Here is a 22,114-nt window from a genome sequence, read left to right on the forward strand (position 1 = left end):
GGGTTCATACTTTCACTAGTGCATTCTCTCAACAATGCTAACATAGTTGAATTATATAACAATCTCTCAATGTGCGACGAAGAATCACTCCAAAGTTCTTATCTAGCGGAGAACATAAGATGAAATTGTTTGTAGGGTACGAAACCACCTTAAAGATATCTTTTCCAATCGATCTATTGAGCTATTCCTATAAGTGTCACAAACACCCCTAGAGTTCATACTAAAATAACACCATATGACACACATCAACCAACTCTAATGTCACCTAGATACTCCAATGTTACCACAAGTATCCGTGAGTTGAGTATACGATATGCATCAAACAACTTCAGATTCATAATATTCAATCCAACACAAAGAACTTCAAAGAATGCCCCAAGATTTCTATTGGATAAAGTAGGACAAAAAACATGCATCAACCCCTATGCATAGATTACCCCAATGCCATCTCGGGAATTCGCGAGTTGAGTGCCAAAACATACATCAAGTGGATCAATATAATACCCCATTGTCACCGCGGGTATTCATATGCAAGACATACATCAAGTGTTCTCAAATCTAACAAAGTATTCAATCCGATAAAAGTGAAACCTCAAAGGTAAAAACTCAATTTATCACAACAAGACAGAGAGGGAAAACACCGTATGATCCAACTATATTAACAAAGCTCGTAGTACATCAAGATCGTGCAAAATCAAGAACACGAGGGAGAGAGAGAGAGAGATCAAACACATAGCTACTTGTACATACCCCTAGCCTCGAGGGTGAACTACCCCCTCCTCATCATGGTGGCCGTCGCGATGATGAAGTTGGCCTCCGATGATGATTTTCCCCTCCGGCGGGGTGCCGGAACGGGCTCCCGATTGAGTTTTCGTGGATACAGAGGCTTGCGGTGGCGGAACTTCTCGTATAGGTTAACTTTTGGGGGTTTCTGAATATATAGGATTTTTTGGTGTCAGTCTCACGCTAAGATAGGCTTCAAGGGGCCCACTACCCACCAGGGTGCGCCAGTGGTGGCGCACCCTGGTGCCTAGTGGCCACCTCCTTCACCTCCTGGTCCTCCCACGAAGTTTCTAGTGCCTCTTTTGTTCCAAAAAATCATCAAAAAGTTTCGTTGCATTTGGAGAACTTTGATTTCTGCACAAAAAACAACATCATGGTAGTTCTGCTGAAAACATCATCAATCTGGGTTAGTTCCATTCAAATCATACCAAAACCATATAGAATTTTTGTAAACAAGGCATAAATACTTCATAAATTATAGATACGTTGGAGACGTATCAGGGTCGTCCTCGACATCACCGACGTTGTCGTTGTCGTTGCCATTGGTATTGCTGTTGTCGTTGCCGTTACCATTGTCCGGACTGGCATTAGCGTGTTCGCCATACAACACTCGTAGGTCAAAGTCTCTTGCCACTTGCGCAAGGGCACTGTGGCTGGCGGTCGGCTTTCCGCAGACTCGCAGACTTCTTCTTCCGTGTCTTCTGACTCTTCGGTGGCTCCTTTAAGGACGTAAGTGAAATCTTCAACATTGGCGACGAGATTAGTGGTGGGTGGGTCAAAAATAGACTTCTCCAGTAACTCCTAGATCTGATCTGACATCGAGATTGGTATAACCGATGTCTGTTGTTCTAGGATCTGGCTGGACGTCCAAGAATATTGGCTCTCCCTGGCAGTCCACGGTATAATCCATCTTGGCGAATCTTACGATCTGACCTAGAGTGAAAGCCTCGCCCTGGCCGAGGTTTCCAATCGAGTTGGCGATGAGGGTGATGTCGCCGAAGACGAACATACGACCCGGCGGGAAGATCATGATGGAGCCGGTCTAAGCGTTGATACGAACCGTCATCGAGCCCGACGTTCACTTACCAGGACCTGCATGGGTCGCCACTATTGGATCTTAATCCAACAAATCCCTTGGTAGGGTATCCTAACTAGGCGACTTGACACGATGGTAATAAAAGACGAGGTTTATCCAGGTACAGACTCTCCAAAGGAGATAATACCCTGCATCATGCTTGCGTTTGAGTATGTACATAGTACATGTCAAGTACTAAGGGATTGAATCTAATCTACATCAACCCTGACCCCAGGTTATATACACACCGGGGGTCCTAGGGTTTACACAAGTAGGTCGGTTACATCGGTGGAGGCAGAGACCCCCTCCAACTTTGGTATCGTCGAATTGTACTCCAAGTCTCTCGTATCTCCATTTAATCAACTATAGGCTACCCAAAGGGGCCCATGAAAAAACCAGCCTAGGGGGTCATAGTTAGGCCCACCAGGCCGAGAACCGACAAACAATTTGACTGATAGTGCCTGAAAAAGTTAACCGATAAAAGATCATCAATTAGACGAGTATTGACAATGGTGTGGAAGGAGCGACGATGTGATGGAGATTATATAAACGAACATCAAGTAAAGGAAGAAGTGAATCAGAATCCTAAGTAACCTGTGATTTTTGGTTGGTTGCACATCGATTTCCATTAAATGGGTTTCAGGCTTGCAGCAAGTGTAACTTGCGTCGTCAATCATCGGCGGGTCGACTCCAATCACAGCCGGCGCTTCACTGGCGTCGCCCGAAGACGCGTCCCTATCCCTCAATTTTGTTGGACTGCAAGTTCAGTTACCATGCGAGCAAGCCTTGACCATATGCTTGGCCTGTCGATGAGGAGCAGGATGAGCATGATGATCACCTCGAGTGTGTCCATCGAGATGCAAAGGGCTGCACCTCATGAGCATGATGATCACTCCTGCTTGGCCTTTTCTTTCAGATGCAAATCGACTGATAAATTCACCGACACATTACATCATAGTTCAATTGCCCAAAATCACAAGAGACGTCTGAATTTGTTTCTGGAGCAACAATTAGGTTTCATTCGGCACTTGGTGCTTTGAACGTACAAACCCCACGTGAAGATCTAACAGCCACGAACGCAAAAACCCGACAGATTTAACAGTTTAGAAGAGAGGCAGTTTATTTTTTAAGTCGGCCAAAAGAACTAGTCCTTAGTGTAATGTTTTAATGTCTCTAAATTTTCTCTAGATTTCAGTCAAATATTGTGTAACTTTGTGTGACACTAAAACATTAAAACATCATGTGACTTTTTTTTAGGGAAAAACATCAGGTGACTGAATGTCAGCCAAGCAGCAGCTTTCTTCTCATCTCAAAAGAAAAGGAAAAGGAAAAAGAGGAAAAGAAAGCTGGAGAAGAGAAGAACACCGAGGCACCGACCGGTCCAAGTCCAACCCAGCCGTCCCCTCCGATCCGGGGGACTCCTCCCCATTCCCAACTCCTAAACCCATCGCCGCCACAGGCACCATCTCCCCCGGCCTCAGCAGCCGCCATGGCCGACGGCGCCAACCCAAACCCAACATCCACACCCAGGCAGAAGGCAGTCCCGGACTGGCTCAACAGCCCGATCTGGTCCGCCCCTGCCCCTAGCCCGCGCCACAGCTCCCCTCCCCGCGCCCCCTCCCCTCCCCCACCTCCCCCTCCCAAGCCGCAGCACGATCCGACCCCGCCGCCCCCTCGTCAACCCGCGCGGCGCGACGGTGCAAGCTCTGACTCCGACTCCGACAGCGGCGGCGGTGACGAGGGCGCGGCCACCTCGTCTCGGACCCACCTCGTCGCCGAGTTCAAAGCGGCGGTGAGTGTTGGCCTCTCGCGGTCGAGTCACGGGACTTCGCTGTTTAGCTTTGGTTTGTAACTTGTTCGTTCGTCTGTTTGTGTTTCGGTGCGTGTAGCTGGAAAGGAAGGTGGTGGATCTGGCGGAGCTGCGGAGGCTCGCGTGCCAGGGCGTGCCTGACGACCCCGCCGTGCGGCCTGTTGTCTGGAAGGTCTGGGAATTCTCCCATTTTCTTCGTATAACTTTTTCACTATGTGTTCGTGCAGTTTGCTTGGGCCTGGCCGAGTGTTTGCTCTCTCACTCACATGCTAGTGATATGACATTGGCAAGAAAGTTCAAGAGTTACATTATTATGCCCTGATGCTTGTTGATGACCTCGTATGATCATTGTTGATTCCATATATGGCATGATGCCCCAATTGAGTCTAGGACGGGGTTGCCATGGTTGGTTCACCTAAATCAGGATAGTATCTTTTGAACGGCATGACACACATTAGATTTATGAAAAAAAATTAGCCTCCATGTGATTGGTCTTCAAACTTATGCATCATTTATAATGAAATACAAACATATATGCTTACTTAACGATGGACTCGCATAGTACATGAAGCGCTCATGGAATTTACTTATATTCCATGAATAAGTCCTTGAACAATTGATTCACTAATAGAATACGATTTTGAAATATTCTAGACTGGGAGTAGTAATATTGTTTCATGAATAGACTTCTCATGCCAAGTTCCCAAGTAGGGGAAAAACAATTCTCAAGCTTGTTGAGATCTCCCCAGAAGCCAAATAAACGAGCCTCGAGTTTTTTCCTTCTGTTTTGCATTTCTTTGCTGTTTTTTATGAATTTATTTCATTGCACATCATAATTTGGAGCCATGCTCTAATTTTATTGTAGAGGTTTGAGAATAGCTACTGTTATAGGTTTAGATTAGAAGAAACTGTTGAACAAACGGCAAGTGTTTGAGGTAAAATGGATATTGTGAATGCATTTTAGTCTGTTGGCGGTGTCGATATTTTTTTTCCTTTTTAATATGTTACAAATTTATTTGACTTTTTTGATAGTTAGCAGCTTCTCTTGGGGTACTTGCCAATGGATCATGCTCTGTGGGCGTACGAACTGGAAAAAAAGCGGTCCCAGTACAGTGCTTTCAAAGACGAGCTTTTGGTTAACCCTGTAAGTTTTTAATGCACATTGCGCTGTAAGTTCTTTACGATCGCAGATGCATGAGTTCTTTAGTTCTTTACCATTGCAGATGCACGAGTTCTTTAGTTGTTCACCACTTACTATGTGTTTAAATAGAAGGAACAATGCTTTCCTTCCCTAGGAGAGCTAGGAGAGCACCGGTGTGTGTTGGTAGCTATATATTGAAAAAATAATCCAAATCAGTTACGGGCATGAAACACACTCCTTAAGGGCCAGTTCTTTTGGGGCTTATGACTTGCTGTGGAAATAAGCGCCCCCCCTACCCAGCTTATTCTAGAAGCCCAACCTAGTCCTTAACATCTTAAGATTTTGTTGGTTTTGGTGCCAGGCTGGTAGACAGTCACCTCATGCTGGCTGCCACAATTTTCCCCTCCTAACTTTGTACTAGAATCAGTCCGAAATAGATGATATTTTTAGCAAGTTTGTTTTGGCTTGCAAATGGCAGACATTTTTATTGTCGAGATGGCATTTCCCTCAAATACCTGAACTATAAATGCTGATTCATGCTGGTGTGAAGAGATGAGTGATCTAAAACGACAGACAAAGTAGACCATATGGAATATTTGACTAGAAAACGTCAATCTTCAGCTAGCACGATCCATAATTAGAAAACCCCACCCCACAACCACACGTGTGCGCACACACCATACATTAAATTAATAATGTGCTTTACTGTGATGTAGATTCTTTAATTTACCTACTTTGTGGTGGTTCCTTTTCCCATTTTTAACCAACCTGCACAACAATATATTTTGGTTCTGGTCAGTCAGAAGTTACCCGAAGAATGGAAATGACTATTTCAAAAAGGAAGGAACATAATTCTGAAGGAACTGGATTTCTCCCAAGGGCGGAAATCGTCCAGGACGAACATCCTCTAAGCCTTGGGAAAACTAGTGTTTGGAACCAACACTTCCAGGTAATGTTTAACTGCACTTAAAATTACTGTACTTCCTGGCTGTTTGCCATACTCTGTACATTGTTTCTATTAATTCATTTTATTTGGTTTTGCAACTTGCAACTGCTTTGCTTGTGAGAGACCTCCCTTTGCATTCTGCTTGTTAGTTAATGTTGTGATAAATATGTTAGTGTCTTAGCTACTAAAATGTAAATGTTATCGAATACTTTCAGGAATCTGAAACTGTAGAGCAGATTGATAGAGATGTTAAGCGTACTCATCCTGAGATGCAGTTTTTCAATGGCGGTTCTTCTGATGCCTTGTCTAATCAGGTAGGCATTTATTGTCTAAACATGATGCCAGTTCTTGCTTGTTTCTGGTACTTCTATTTAGTCTAAATCTAAAATGTGATGTATTTTTTCCAGGAGTCACTGAAGCGAATACTTACCATCTTTGCAAAATTAAACCCGGGTATAAGGTATGTACAAGGAATGAATGAAGTTTTGGCACCTCTCTACTATGTCTTCAAGAATGATCCAGACCAAAGTAATTCTGTAAGTTCTCTTAATGTCCCCATTTGCTTTAAAAAAACTTTTTTTTAGTTTTTGTGGTGATGAAACAAACTGGCCATGCTAAAGATTGTGTGATTTTCCTTATAGCTTCAAAGTATTAATTGTCTTAAATTTTATTTTCTTAGTATTGATGTAATATGCAACCCGTGATGATGCAACGAGTACTGGAGTTTGAATCTTTGAATCGTATAGTAAATGATGTGATGCATCTGTATATACTCACTTATTTCACAATGTTTGGCACTTTTGGTCATGATATGCTTCCTGCATAGCTGGTATTTTCAACCAAGATATCCTTCCCAAATGTTTGGAGCTTTGCACCTTTGCATTCATCTTTTATCATCTTGCCCATAGTTGATTATGCATTCTCGTTGTTTGTTTTCTTAGACTTTTCTCCCACATCTTTGTTATGAGGGGGATTTAGACCTAACCCTTGCATTTTTTTTGCTAAAACATGCGCTCAAAAGTGCCATGTATTGAAAACAGTGAAAGTACATCTTTATCTTCCAACCAAAATAAGAGCTAAGAAAGAATCATCTCTGATGCAGTTTGGCGGTCGATAATTTCGAATGTGTCAAAATGCATCATTAGATTTTTAGAGTATATAAATCCTACTGCAAGCTTCTAGAGGAGTATCTTGTGGAGTTTACAGATTAGGCTCAACCTAACCCATGAACTTCTGGAATTCTCTCCTTTACAGTCTGGTTAACATGATAAGCTTAGACTCCATGTTTTAGTTAATAAGGATTATTGTAGCAACTAAAATCCGACATAGATTTGCCAACTGTTGTTTTGTAGACCCATTGCAAGGAACAAGGTTTTTCTTATGGCCTACATAGTACAACTACGCATTTCCTTCTTTGCGAGGCTATATTTCACAAGGCCACCCCGCTCCTGAATTTTCCAAAGCGAATATCTTATTGATTTATGGCTGCTAATATCAAATAGCTTTAGCCCATGCACCATGCGTAATGCGTCGCATTATGCATCATGGAAGCTTGATGACCATGTACTTTCCATTTTTCTTTTGTATGAACAGGCTTCAGCAGAGTCAGATGCTTTTTTCTGTTTTGTTGAGGTGCTAAGTGGATTTCGAGATAACTTTTGCAAGCAGCTTGACAACAGTGTTGTTGGTATACGCTCCACAATCAGTAAACTATCCCAGCTCCTGAAAAGGCATGATGAAGAGCTCTGGCGGCATTTAGAGGTCGTAACCAAGGTACGGATCTAATGTACTTACTCATTTTTAACTGGTCAGAATTAATATATTGTTACATATACTTTAGCCTCCATTGTGACATTCCTCCATCAATTCCAGGTTAACCCACAGTTCTATGCGTTCAGATGGATCACCCTGCTATTGACACAGGAGTTTAAGTTCCGTGACTGCATCCACCTGTGGGATGCGTTATTAGGTGATCCAGAGGGGCCCCAGGTTAGAGAGCTGCCATTTATATTTTCGTCCCGTGTGATGCATTTCCGAGGCAATAGATTAACTCATCTTGTTTTGTTGCAGGCCACCTTGTTAAGGATCTGCTGTGCAATGCTAATTCTTGTTCGAAGACGGCTCTTGGCTGGCGACTTCACTGCAAACCTCAAGCTTCTCCAGAATTACCCACCCACAAACATTGACCACTTGTTGCATATTGCTAATAAATTGCGTGGGCTAGTTCCCTGCTGAATGATTTGTTCTTTTTTTTCCAATGTTGTTTTTATGGTAGTCCGCTGTCCAGAGATGATGCATTAAATCTGTAAATGAATATCCATACGCTCTTTTTGACCCATTGTTTATCGTGTAATGTATGCCTGTTAAAGCTTGCTGTTCTTTTAGTAGTCATATTGTTAGTTATAAGAACTATGAAAAGTTCTTTTGGTGCCAAAACTGTGGCATTTGAAGAACTCCAAAGATCACATAGGTCCATATTATGTGGGCTGTCAAAATTTGCTGATAATTTTTGGAAATTTTGCCAGCCATGCATTTTTATCTTGACAAATAATTGCTATTTTGAGTTGTCATTGTTTTTGTATAAATTGCAAGTGGGCCTCTTTTATTGCAGAGATCATTCTAAAACTGTAACACCTTCTGAAAATAAAGGACGCTAGCAGTAGGATTGCCAAACATATATGGTGGACTAAGGGATTTTCTAACAAACGAAAAGGACCCCTTGGAAACAGTTTATTTTTTGCGGGAATTTTTTTTATCTATTCATCTTCAAAGAAATAATAATATCACATCTATATCCGTAGACCACCTAGCGGCGACTAGAAGCACTGAAGCGAGCCGAATGTGCGTAGCCGTCATCGTCCCTCCCGTAGGACTAGCATACTAGAACAGCAACCGCCGCTGATGAAGAATAAGAAGGATCCAACTTGAAAACACACAAACGTAGATGAACTATGGCCAGATTCGAGCAAATCCATCAAAAACAAATTCGCTGGAGGGGCTAGGCGGGAAGAACCTTATTTCATCTTTAGGAAGCCGCCGCCGTCTTGTCTTCCTAAACAGGACACAAACCTAACAAAACTCAAAGAAACATCTGAAAACGGAGCCCTTCCATCGGCAAAGGCTGAGATCCATCGCGCCCCCATAGCCCTAAGGCCACCGGAGATAAGGGGACCGGCGGCGGCGGCGGGAGGCAGAGGAGCCTTTTCTTTTTGGAGAAAGATAATATTATTGATGGATTTGGAAACAGTATTTGCTTAATTGAAATCCAAAACAAGCATAACAGTGTCTCGTTTCATTTGCTCAATGTAAGTAAAAAGGCAACTTGGCAAATTTTCTCAAAAAGTATAGCGTAGCTGAGATGCCAAATATCGACATCATTCGTTTCAAAAAGGAAAAAATATCGACTTCATTCCCTGAAAAACTGCATACAGAGTGTTCACTCTCTAGTCTTTGTTTTTCTCCCCACAAGTCTAAGTCTTGCACACACCACAGAAATTCGAAATATGGAATTGTAGACGAATCTTTACATCTTTCCTTGCATAATACTCCCTTCGTCTTAAAATTCTTGTCTTATGTTTATTTAAATATGAATGTACCAAGTCACATTTTAGTATTAGATACATCCATATCTAGATTGAAAGCACAAGTGCTCCCTAGGTGGTTTTGATAATTGATGACAATATATCTCTTGTTGGACTAACACTTCTATCTAACATGTTTCAGATAAGTTCAACAATGGAGTAGCATGGACTAAAGGTTGTGGGAACTCCTTCAAGATGCTAAGGACAAGGGATTGGCTAAAGCTTCAAGCTCAAGACTCTTCACTTTTATATTTTAGTAATCCAAGATCACATTGAGTCCATAAAAAAAGCCAATACTATTAAGGAGGGATGAGGTGTTGCTTAATGAGCCTCTTGCTTCATGTGCTTAATGATATGCTCCAAAATCCTCAACCACTTTTCCATATCCACATGACCTAAACCCTAAGCCAAACTCGGTCCTACCGATTCTTCCTATCCGGCGCCACTGAGTTTCACTTGTCATTAGCCACTACCAAACCCTAGCAATTCGGTTCTACCGATAAGGATCTCGGTCTCACTGAGATGGGATTGCAAACTCTCTGTTACCTATTGCAATATTCTTGGTCCCACCGAGATATGCAATCGGTCCCACCGAGATTGCAATGTAAACTCAGTGTTTCCCCTTTGTAACTTTTCGGTCTCACCGAGTTTCACTCGGTCTCACCGAAAGAGCAAATCGGTCCCACCGAGTTTACCTGACCAACTCTCTGGTTAGCCAATTACCAAACTCGGTCTCACCGAGTTTGTGTAATCGGTCTCACCGAGATTACGTTATGCCCAAACCCTAACCGAATCGGTCCTACCGAGTTGCATGTCAGTCCCACCGAAATTCCTAACGGTCACTAGGTTTACTATTTCGGTCCGACCGAGTTTTATGATTCGGTCCCACCGAGATTGGAAAACTGTGTAACGGTTGGATTTTGTGTGGAGGCTATATATACCCCTCCACCTCTTTCCCATTCCAAGAGAGAGCCAACAGAACACACACATCATTCAAACTCATTTGTTCTGAGAGAGAACCACCTACTCATGTGTTGAGATCAAGACATTCCATTCCTACCATATGAATCTTGATCTCTAGCCTTCCCAAGTTGCTTTCCACTCAAATCTTCTTTCCACCAAATCCAAATCCTATGAGAGAGAGTTGAGTGTTGGGGAGACTATCATTTGAAGCACAAGAGTAAGGAGTTCATTACCTACACACCATTTGTTACTTCTTGGAGAGTGGTGTCTCCTAGATTGGCTAGGTGTCACTTGGGAGCCTCCGACAAAATTGTGGAGTGAACCAAGGAGTTTGTAAGGGCAAGGAGATCGCCTACTTCGTGAAGATCTACCGCTAGTGAGGCAAGTCCTTCGTGGGCGATGGCCATGGTGGGATAGACAAGGTTGCTTCTTCGTGGACCCTTTGTGGGTGGTTGCTTCTTCGTGGACCCTTCGTGGGTGGAGCCCTCCGTGGACTCGCACAACCGTTGCCCTTGGGTGGAGCCCTGTGTGGACTCGCGCACCCGTTACCCTTCGTGGGTTGAAGTCTCCATCAACGTGGATGTAGGATAGCACCACCTATCCGAACCACGGGAAAAACATCCGTGTCTCCAATTGCGTTTGATCTTTCCAAACCCTTCCCTTTACATTCTTGCAAGTTGCATGCTTTACATTCCGCTGCTCATATACTCTTTGCATGCTTGCTTGATATGTATTGTGTGTATTGAATTTGTGCCTAAACTCCACTTAAACCGAAAAAGCTTAAAAATTGCAACTTTAGCACTATGTGTCTAATCACCCCCCTCTAGACACATCTACTTCTAGATCCTACAAGTGGTATCAGAGTTTTGGTCTCCATTGCCTTGGTTTAATCACCATTGGAGGAAGATGGATGTGTCTACTCTAGGGAGTCTTAGACATAGAGTGCCTATTCTTGATGGAAAATATTTTCATGAGTGGAAAAATGAGATGCTTGTAATCTTCAATCAATATCATTTGAACAAGTATATTGCTAGCCCTTGTGCACCCCATATTGATCTCTTGCATCCTACCCTAGATGAAGATATTGACATGATTCGCAATCTTAGAACTATTGAGCTCATTATTAGAGGATTGCCCAAAGATTTGATTGCTAGTTTGCCTACTCAAAATTGCGCCTATACTATATGGAAATTTATTGAGGAACGGTTTCCCAATCACTCCTTGAAAACTTTGAATGAAATTCTCCATAAATCTATTGCCTTGAGTAAGATGAACTCTAGTGATCCTAGTTTTGGTAAATGTCTTCATGAACTTGCAAATCTTAAGCATGCTAAAGGAGATGTTGGAATCATTAATGATATCATACTCAAAGCTATAAGAATTCATAAAAGTAATCACTTTGATCATTTATCTAATGAATTACCCTCTCTAGGAAATGATGAGTCACAAGATCATGATGAACATGAATATTATGATGATGATGACAGTGACTCCGATCTTGATGATGCAATGAGACATTTTGGTCTTATGGCAAATCTTCGGGGATATGAATCAGGAGGAAAGGAATGGGTTCTTGATAGTGGATGCACTGATCACATGACCGGAGATGAAGAGATGTTCCGTGAGCTTGCTGAAAACAACGGCCCTCGAAAATATGTCACCTTTGGTGATAATTCAAAGGGTAAAGTGGTTGGCCTTGGTAAGGTGGCCATCTCACATGATAGTTCCATTCAAAATGTCATGCTCGTTGGATCTCTTGGTTACAACTTACTTTCAGTATCTAGACTTGCTGATTTTGATTTGAATGTCCTATTTACTGAGGTAGATTGCCAAGTATTTCGTCGAGACAATCATAAAATGGTCTTTACGGGTATGCGTAGAGGTGATCTTTACATCGTCGATTTCTCTAAAAAGGCACAACCTAAAACTTGCTTTGTTGCTAAATCCTCAAAAGGTTGGTTGTGGCATAGACGACTAGGTCATGTTGGCATGAGAAACCTTGACAAGCTTATTAAAGGAAATCATATCCTTGGTATTAACGATGTCATATTTGATAAGGATAGACTTTGCAGTGCTTGTCAAGCAGGTAAACAGGTTGGAGGAAGACATCTTGTGAAGAACATTATGACCACAAGGAGGCCACTCGAGCTGCTTCACATGGACCTTTTTGGTCCCAATGCCTACAAGAGTCTCGGTGGAAATTCCTTTGGTCTAGTTATAGTTGATGATTTTTCAAGATTTACGTGGGTGTTTTTCCTCAATGACAAATCGCAGGTCCAGAAGATCTTCAGAAACTTCGCTAGGAAAGCTCAAAATCAGTTTGATGTGAAGATCAAGAAGGTTCGGAGTGACAACGGAACGGAGTTCAAGAACGCAAATGTGGACACCTTTCTTGACGAAGAAGGGATTTCACACGAGTTCTCGGCTACATACACACCTCAACAAAATGGAGTTGTTGAGAGGAAGAACCAGACGTTCATCGAAATGGCAAGAACAATGCTTGATGAGTACAAGACGCCAAAGCACTTTTGGGCAGAAGCGGTTGAGACAGCTTGTCACGCTACAAATCGCTTATATCTTCACAAGCTACTCGGCAAGACGGCATACGAGCTCCTCACCGGTAACAAGCCTCAAGTTGGATACTTTCGAGTATTCGGCTCAAAGTGCTACATTCTTGATAAGCATCGTCGTTCAAAGTTTGCTCCTAAATCTCATGAAGGTTTTTTACTTGGTTATGGCTCAAACTCTCACACTTACCGTGTCTACAACAATTTCACCCGAAAGGTTGAAGAGATGGTAGATGTGAAGTTTGATGAATCTAATGGCTCGCAAGTAGAGCAATTGCCAATTGATGTAGGAGACAAAGACCCTTCAGAAGCAATTCAAGATTTGTCCATTGGCAAAATTCGTCCAACGGAGGTGAAGGAGAGTACTTCATCCGTCCAAGTGGAAGCTTCTACTTCACAACAAGGTGAACCAAGAATCGACACGGAAGCATCCACAAGTGGGACACACCAAGATGAAGAAAACGAGGAAGTACGTCAAGATGAACATCAACAACCTCCTTCTCCACCACGACAAGAGAACGACAACGTCAACAATGAAGAAGGCCAAGAAGAAGAACAAGATGAAGAAGATGCTCAACAAAGACCCAAGCAAAAGCTCTCACGAGTTCGAGCAAGAATTGCCAAAGATCATCCCGTCGAGCAAATCCTCAATGATATACAAACCGGGAGAATCACTCGCTCAAAAACTCGTTTAGCTAACTTTTGTGAAAACTATTCATTCATCTCTAGCATTGAACCAATGAAGGTTGAAGAAGCATTGGAAGATCCGGATTGGATAAACGCTATGCATGAAGAGCTACATAACTTTGAGAGAAACCAAGTTTGGACATTAGTTGAGAAGCCCGACAACAACCACAACATCATTGGTACCAAATGGGTGTTTCGCAACAAGCAAGATGAAGATGGACAAGTGGTCCGCAACAAAGCACGTCTCGTCGCCCAAGGATACACACAAGTCGAAGGTATGGACTATGGTGAGACATATGCTCCCGTTGCTAGACTTGAGTCCATTCGCATCTTACTTGCATATGCTAATCACCATAATATCACCTTGTATCAAATGGACATTAAAAGTGATTTTCTAAATGGAGAAATAGAGGAGGAAGTTTATGTCAAACAACCTCCCGGCTTTGTCAATCCTAAGAAACCTAATCATGTTTACAAACTTCACAAAGCTCTTTATGGTCTTAAACAAGCTCCTAGAGCATGGTATAAATGCTTGACCAAGTTCCTTACTACAAGTGGTTTTGAAATTGGTAAAATTGATTCTACTCTTTTTACTAAAAGGGTTAATGGAGAACTATTTGTATGCCAAATTTATGTTGATGATATCATATTTGGTTCAACTAACCCTCTCTTTAGTAAAAAGTTTGGAAAGCTAATGTCAGAGAAGTTTGAGATGTCTATGATGAGTGAACTCAAATTCTTTCTCGGGTTGCAAATCAAGCAAACTAAGGAAGGTACATTTGTCTCTCAAACAAAGTACACCAAGGACTTATTCAAGAAGTTCAATATGTAAGAATGCAAAGGTATGTCTACACCCATGCCTACTAGTGGACATAATGATTTGACCAAAGATGGTGAACCCGTTGATCAAAAGGTTTACCGCTCTATGATTGGTTCATTGTTATACCTATGTGCTTCACGTCCCGATATTATGCTAAGTGTGTGCATGTGTGCTCGATATCAAGCTGCTCCTAAAGATTGTCATCTTAAGGCTGTGAAAAGGATAGTGAGATATTTAATCCATACACCAAATTTTGGCATTTGGTATCCTAAGAGGTCTTCTTTTGATCTTGTTGGCTATTCCGACTCAGATTATGCCGGAGACAAGGTTGATAGAAAGTCCACTTCGGGTACTTGTCAATTTCTCGGTAGATCTCTTGTGTCTTGGTCTTCCAAGAAACAAAACTCGGTATCCTTATCCACCGCCGAAGCGGAATACATTGCCGCTGGTTCATGTTGTACTCAATTACTTTGGATGACCCAAACTCTTAAAGATTATGGGATTTATGTGAGACATGTTCCACTGCTTTGTGACAATGAAAGTGCTATCAAAATTGGTCATAATCCTGTACAACATTCTCGAACTAAGCATATTGAAGTTCGTCATCATTTCATTCGAGATCACGTTGCTAAGGGTGACATCAATCTTAAGCATGTTCGCACCGATAAGCAATTAGCGGATATATTCACTAAACCGCTTGATGAGAGAGTGTTTTGCAGGTTGAGAGGAGAATTGAACATCATCGATGCCTCGAACTTGGAGTAGAGACTCCATTGGACACATGCAAGACATGAGCTTATGACTAATCCATGATGTATCTCTTATGATGACTATCTTATGTCTTGGATATATTTGCACCTTGCATGTTGTCTAACCCATGTAGGTGCTTGGTTGAATCTAACTCCATGAGATTGCGACTCACTCATATCTTGAGCAATCTCTACATCACCAAGACTCTACACAATAGTGGTTGAAGACAAGGAAGCTCAAAACCATTCAAACATATCCTTTGACAAATTCTATGTTAAGCTTCATGATTGACATTTTTGGATACACAAGTGCTCTTCCTTGCAAGAACTAACCCATGTAGGTAGATGAACTCAAACTCCAAGTGGTGCTCCCAACTCTTGATGAACTACATCAACCTTGAGCATCCACACAAGTTCAACTACATGAGCAAGAACCACACCACCACCCAAGGTATGTCATTCCATCTTAGAGAAGCTTTACTCCAAGACATGAGTCAAAGCAACTCAATAAGATGTGAACACATCAAGATGCTTAAACGAAAAATGGTAACCCCATTTTGAGCTTAAACAATGAGTATGACCTATAATCAAGTGTCCTCACTTGACTCCTAAGTCAATATACTCTAACATAGGTGACTATGTCACCGCTCAATTCTAGATGAAGTTCTCTTGTGTTCTTTTCTGAGTTATTGCATTTATCCCTTGCATATTTGTTTCCTTCTCTCTCAAACAAAAAAAACTTCATCTAGAAACTTCCACCTTTTCTTGTTTGTTTTGTTATGCATATTTCTGCATCAAATTCCTTGCAAATCCATCAGCTAATTCATTGCAAATATTTGTGAGATCTTACTTGTCTAGTGAGCTGAGGTGACAAGTGTTTTTCTCTGTGTAAACTCGGTCCCACCGACTTGCAAATTTCGGTCCAACCGAATCTTTTCGGTACCACCGAAATGTGCCACTCGGTGCCACCGACTTTGCAATCAGAAAAACAGTTTGCCACTTGTTCTACATTTCTTATGATCCAGCTCCACTCAATGAATCTTGTCCTCCACAAGCATCACAATTTTATCCTCTGCTTTGTGCTGAATCTCAAGGACCAAACCCACTCGACGGATTCCAGGAAAGACCTTCTTGGGAATTGATGTCAAAGGGGGAGAGAGAGATCACATCAAAGCTTGTAGGAAAGATAGATCACACCAAGAGAGAAAAAGTATTAAGGGGGAGAGAAAGTCTCAAGGATCCCAGATGTTATTAAGGGGGAGAGAAAGTCTCAAGGATCCCAGATGTTGTTAAGGGGGAGAGAGAAATTTCCAGGGAGAGAAAAATACTCAAGGATCCCAGATGCTTGATGTTCAAGAGGAGAGATGCCACATGTCTTTTTGGGGGAAAGACATGTTCATACGAACTCATTTGAATTAAGTTCTATTCAGCTCTGATTTTCTGTTTCCTATCTTCTCCCAATATCTCATGTAAGATTCAGGGGGAGCAAGACACCGAAGGGAAAAGAAATCAACCAAATTCATTGCATATCTTTATTTTTGGGGACATGTTGAATCCAATGATATCATTCTCTACATGTCATCCCAGTCTTGGCATTCTTGTGGTTTCTTTGTTTGCTCTGGCTAGTGGACGTACCTGTGTTATCTAACCTTGTTTGCAGGTTCATTCCATCCTAAGCCAACTCGAGACCATAAGGTAAGTATATGCATCAAAATCATGAGTATGAGGAGTTCTTGCTTATGTACATACTGTTTGCAAGAAGGACTCATGAGCATGAAGGTATTTTCCTTAATAATCTTTTGCTCTGATGCATATGGCCAAGATACATGTAACACATTGCCTACTCTGTCATGATTATGCTCTCACATGCCTCTATATTTCATATTTACATGAGTGCATACATGTAGGGGGAGCCTATGCTTGCTACATGTTCTTCCAAAGCTTTACTTGCTGTTCTTTATATCTTTATCTAAAGCTTTGATGTATGTTGCCATCAATTACCAAAAAGGGGGAGATTGAAAGCACAAGTGCTCCCTAGGTGGTTTTGATAATTGATGACAACATATCTCTTGTTGGACTAACACTTCTATCTAGTATGTTTCAGATAAGTTCAACAATGGAGTGGCATGGACTAAAGGTTGTGGGAACTCCTTCAAGATGCTAAGGACAAGGGATTGGCTAAAGCTTCAAGCTCAAGACTCTTCACTTTTATATTTTAGTGATCCAAGATCACATTGAGTCCATAGAAAAAGCCAATACTATTAAGGAGGGATGAGGTGTTGCTTAATGAGCCTCTTGCTTCATGTGCTTAATGATATGCTCCAAAATCCTCAACCACTTTCCCATATTCACATGACCTAAACCCTAAGCCAAACTCGGTCCTACCGATTCTTCCTATCCGGCGCCACCGAGTTTCACTTGTCATTAGCCACTACCAAACCCTAGCAATTCGGTTCTACCGATAAGGATCTCGGTCTCACCAAGATGGGATTGCAAACTCTCTGTTACCTATTGCAATATTCTTGGTCCCACCGAGATATGCAATCGGTCCCACCAAGATTGCAATGTAAACTCAGTGTTTCCCCTTTGTAACTTTTCGGTCTCACCGAGTTTCACTCAGTCTCACCGAAAGAGCAAATCGGTCCCACCGAGTTTACCTGACCAACTCTCTGGTTAGCCAATTACCAAACTCGGTCTCACCGAGTTTGTGTAATCGGTCTCACCGAGATTACGTTATGCCCAAACCCTAACCGAATCGGTCCTACCGAGTTGCATGTCAGTCCCACCGAAATTCCTAACGGTCACTAGGTTTACTATTTCGGTCCGACCGAGTTTTATGATTCGGTCCCACCGAGATTGGAAAACTGTGTAACGGTTGGATTTTGTGTGGAGGCTATATATACCCCTCCACCTCTTTCTCATTCCAAGAGAGAGCCAACAGAACACACACATCATTCAAACTCATTTGTTCTGAGAGAGAACCACCTACTCATGTGTTGAGATCAAGACATTCCATTCCTACCATATGAATCTTGATCTCTAGCCTTCCCAAGTTGCTTTCCACTCAAATCTTCTTTCCACCAAATCCAAATCCTATGAGAGAGAGTTGAGTGTTGGGGAGACTATCATTTGAAGCACAAGAGCAAGGAGTTCATTACCTACACACCATTTGTTACTTCTTGAAGAGTGGTGTCTCCTAGATTGGCTAGGTGTCACTTGGGAGCCTCCGACAAAATTGTGGAGTGGACCAAGGAGTTTGTAAGGGCAAGGAGATCGCCTACTTCGTGAAGATCTACTGCTAGTGAGGCAAGTCTTTCGTGGGCGATGGCCATGGTGGGATAGACAAGGTTGCTTCTTCGTGGACCCTTTGTGGGTGGTTGCTTCTTCGTGGATCCTTCGTGGGTGGAGCCCTCCGTGGACTCGCGCAACCGTTGCCCTTGGGTGGAGCCCTGTGTGGACTCGCGCAACCGTTACCCTTCGTGAGTTGAAGTCTCCATCAACGTGGATGTAGGATAGCACCACCTATCCGAACCACGGGAAAAACATCCATGTCTCCAATTGCGTTTGATCTTTTCAAACCCTTCCCTTTACATTCTTGCAAGTTGCATGCTTTACATTCCGCTGCTCATATACTCTTTGCATGCTTGCTTGATATGTATTATGTGTATTAAATTTGTGCCTAAACTCCACTTAAACCGAAAAAGCTTAAAAATTGCAACTTTAACACTATGTGTCTAATCACCCCCCCTCTAGACACATCTACTTCTAGATCCTACATAGATAAATTTAAAACAAGAATTTTGGGACGGAGGAAGTATTGTTTCGGCAGTAGTAACTTTTACTTGCAGCAGGATGTGCACTAAAAGAATACGTGCAAGTTAAGAGCAACTCTAGCAGAGCCGTCATATTCATAATCTATCAAAAATAATAAAGGTAAACACAAAGTCGTCATATCTCAGCTTCCAATCTTTTTCCCTTATTTCGTCCTTCAACGTCACACTTGTAGGGGCAACATTTCATTCAAAGCAACCATGTACATATTCTTAAAAAAATGCAGAAACAAATGAAGCATCATGCACACATTCAACCTACATGTACAAATGACATGTCGCCGGCTCGCATGCGTGTACGTCCACTCCTCTTGTGTATTGGTCGCCGTCCTAAAATGCACGAGCTCTGCTCGCGTTATCTCCGAAAATGATCTTGATTTTGCAGCCATGGTATTTGGATCAAACATCATCGACCAGTTCTCCTCAACCACCTTCTCTTGCATCAACTGATTATCCTTAAGTTGAAGCATACACACCTCAATCTCTTCCTTGTGCTTTTTTTACTTTCGTGCCTAACCTTCCACCTCGCCTTCTTCTCTTCTAACCTCCTCACCTCCATCTCCAACTTTTCTTGTTTCCTCTCACCCTGTCAATTCATTCCTTGACTTGATCCACTCATTGATCTTGACTTCCATAGCCTCCACCTCTCTTGTCTCTTGACCACCTCCTTCGATTTCTTCCGCCTGGCAGCCCCATGCTACACGCCAAAGTGGTATTTCTAGGCCTCCTTCATCCCTACCATCTTCCTCGCCATCATCCAATTTTGGAGAGGAAGAGATCGATGACCTCAATTTTCTGGAGGAGCCTCCTCATTACTCATTTTCTACTTCTCATTACCATCCAATTCTTTCCAACAATGTTGGGGCCAAATGCTTTTGACCTTTGTCTTGGGCATTTGCTTGTACCTTTCTTGTTATCCCATCATAACTCACAAATGGACAATGATGTAATGCTGAAAGTTATATGCAAAGAGGATGTTGAGAAATACGACAAGAGTGTTCACATATCCACCAATGGTGACACCACTAGGAGGCAAGTTTCTCACTTGCTCCACAACCTGCCCGGTGGTTGCACATCTCTTGAATTGTACCCCATCCGTTTGTGAGAGATTTGAGCGTACGGTTGGATCTATGCCTAATGTGTTGACAAAAATTTTCTTGGTGCGCTTTCAATACTTTGATTGGTTCGATCTTTCCTAGTGACCGTGTCAAGAGTGATATCTTGTCATTGCCATCACCAAAGCAATGTTCTCTTCATTGTAGTTCGCAAACCGAAGTGCTTTCTTCCTTGAAGCGAGGGTGGCATGGAACGTGGGTGACATGGAATTGATCCAATTTCATTTCTTTCCTCGCCTAATCCAATTCCTAAAAGTGCAATCATTGGTCTCAGTGAATCACCCATCGTACCTGTCGAGAAAAGATACATTATTAACCACTAAACCTCCCAAGTGCATAAAAGCATCATTGCATTGTAAAATTCCAATCATTGTTCCACTATCACATTGCATTGAAGTGAACAAACTGAAAGATAAGGGACGATTCTTTTTACCAACTCGGCAAATCATCAAATGCTTTTGCGTTCGTAGGTCTAGGATCTATAAAGTATGTCTAGAGGTGGTGGGTGAATAAACTACTGAGCCAAAAGATGAACTCTTCTCCCAAATTTAAGTTTCCATGGCAATTTTATGCTTTTTCAGTAATCGATCAAGCACCCTACACATGCCATTCTGCAAGACTATATGCAGTGGAAAATAAAGACATGCAAGTGTAAGTAACAAAGTAGGGTTCGAGATATGCAAACACGGGTTAACTAGGGGAAGATTTTTTTTCTATGGTTCAGATAATTGGTGTCATCTTACATCCAGATTGATGGAGGCTTTGATCCATAGAGGATCTAAGATCACAAGGATCCCGGTTGCGAGATCCCGCTAAGGGATGGTCCACGAAAGACACACACCCACGAAGGATGCACAAAGAAACAACCAACCTATGCCACCATGGCGTACGCCCACAAAGACTACCCTCACTGACGGTAGATCTTCACAAAGTGGGCAATCTCGAGCCCTTGGTTTCTCACAAGTTTCAAAAATTCCAAGCACCTAGCCGATCTAGGAGACACATACACCCTTCAAAAGTAATAAGATTGAGGCTACTTGGGGATGAATGCCTTGCTCTTGTGCTTCAAAAGATAATATCCTCAACACTCAACTCTATCAACATTTGGCTTTTTGGATTGGAGAATAGGAGTGGAAAGCAAGAGGGTATTAGATCTCAAAGGATTGACTTGGATTGTTGTGTAGGAACTCTTTGAAATCGGCACGAGGAGTTCTCTCTCAGGACATATGATGGGAGTGGGGTTTACTTTGAGTGAACATGTGGGATGGGTGAGGGTATAAATAGACTGGATAAAAAAATCTGACAACAACTACACACTTTTTGACACAGCTCGGAGGCTTCGACCTATACAAAAGGTAAAGGCGGCAGCTTTCAGAGGTAAAGGCGGCAGCTTTCAAACTTCTTGGACAGTTCGACCAGAAGCCATTCAGAGGTTCTGAGGTGAACACCGCAAAAGTGGCACACTCTCTCTTACTGCACTGAAAATTTGGAGCGAAGGGGTTCAAAATTTTTGAGGGAAGAACAAAAGGTTTGCTTGGCAATTTCAAATGGAAGTCTTGGGCCCGGATGGCTAGGATTTGCAACGGCTATACTTGGTGAATTTCTAGGCGGTTCCAACTGGAAGAGCTCAACAGCTCCGAACCATGGAAGTTGGATAAATAGTGGAGGAATTGTGCATGCTTTTGAGGACCTTGGAGTTTGATCTTTAAGCAAGCAGATGGAGAAAGAATCTCATCACAACATTCTCATCCCCTTTTGATAGTAGCAGCAATACCTATGGACTCAATGTGATCTTGGATCAATAAAACAAAAATGGATGATCGTTATCCTAGTAAAGACATAATCAATCCAATGAAATCAATGCTATTTTAATAGAGAAAGTTTTACCAAGAAGCAAGACAGACGCATCGTAGATACAATTCTCACGCTGCACTTGAACTTCAAAACCACATCATGGTCACAACTATAATACTCCCTCCAATCCACCACACGTTCACAACTATAATACTCCCTCCTATCCAAAATAAGTGTCATGAAGTACCACATA

The 22,114-nt window shown here is 42.2% G+C and overlaps 1 protein-coding gene across 1 annotated transcript; it reads left to right on the forward strand.

The window, feature by feature from the left end:
* Positions 1-3,204: 3,204 nt before the first annotated feature.
* Positions 3,205-8,146, forward strand: LOC125537807 (uncharacterized). Its single transcript, XM_048701116.2, has 9 exons — positions 3,205-3,650; positions 3,748-3,840; positions 4,708-4,812; positions 5,609-5,758; positions 5,971-6,069; positions 6,163-6,291; positions 7,349-7,528; positions 7,628-7,744; positions 7,826-8,146. Exons 1-9 carry the CDS (start codon positions 3,348-3,350, stop codon positions 7,988-7,990), a joined length of 1,341 nt encoding a protein of 446 aa, XP_048557073.2. The 5' UTR covers positions 3,205-3,347; the 3' UTR covers positions 7,991-8,146.
* Positions 8,147-22,114: the final 13,968 nt, after the last annotated feature.

This window comes from Triticum urartu, chromosome 2A, assembly GCF_056163025.1.
Source record: "Triticum urartu cultivar PI428250 chromosome 2A, HENAU_Tu73, whole genome shotgun sequence".
NCBI classification, from domain to species: domain Eukaryota; kingdom Viridiplantae; phylum Streptophyta; class Magnoliopsida; order Poales; family Poaceae; genus Triticum; species Triticum urartu.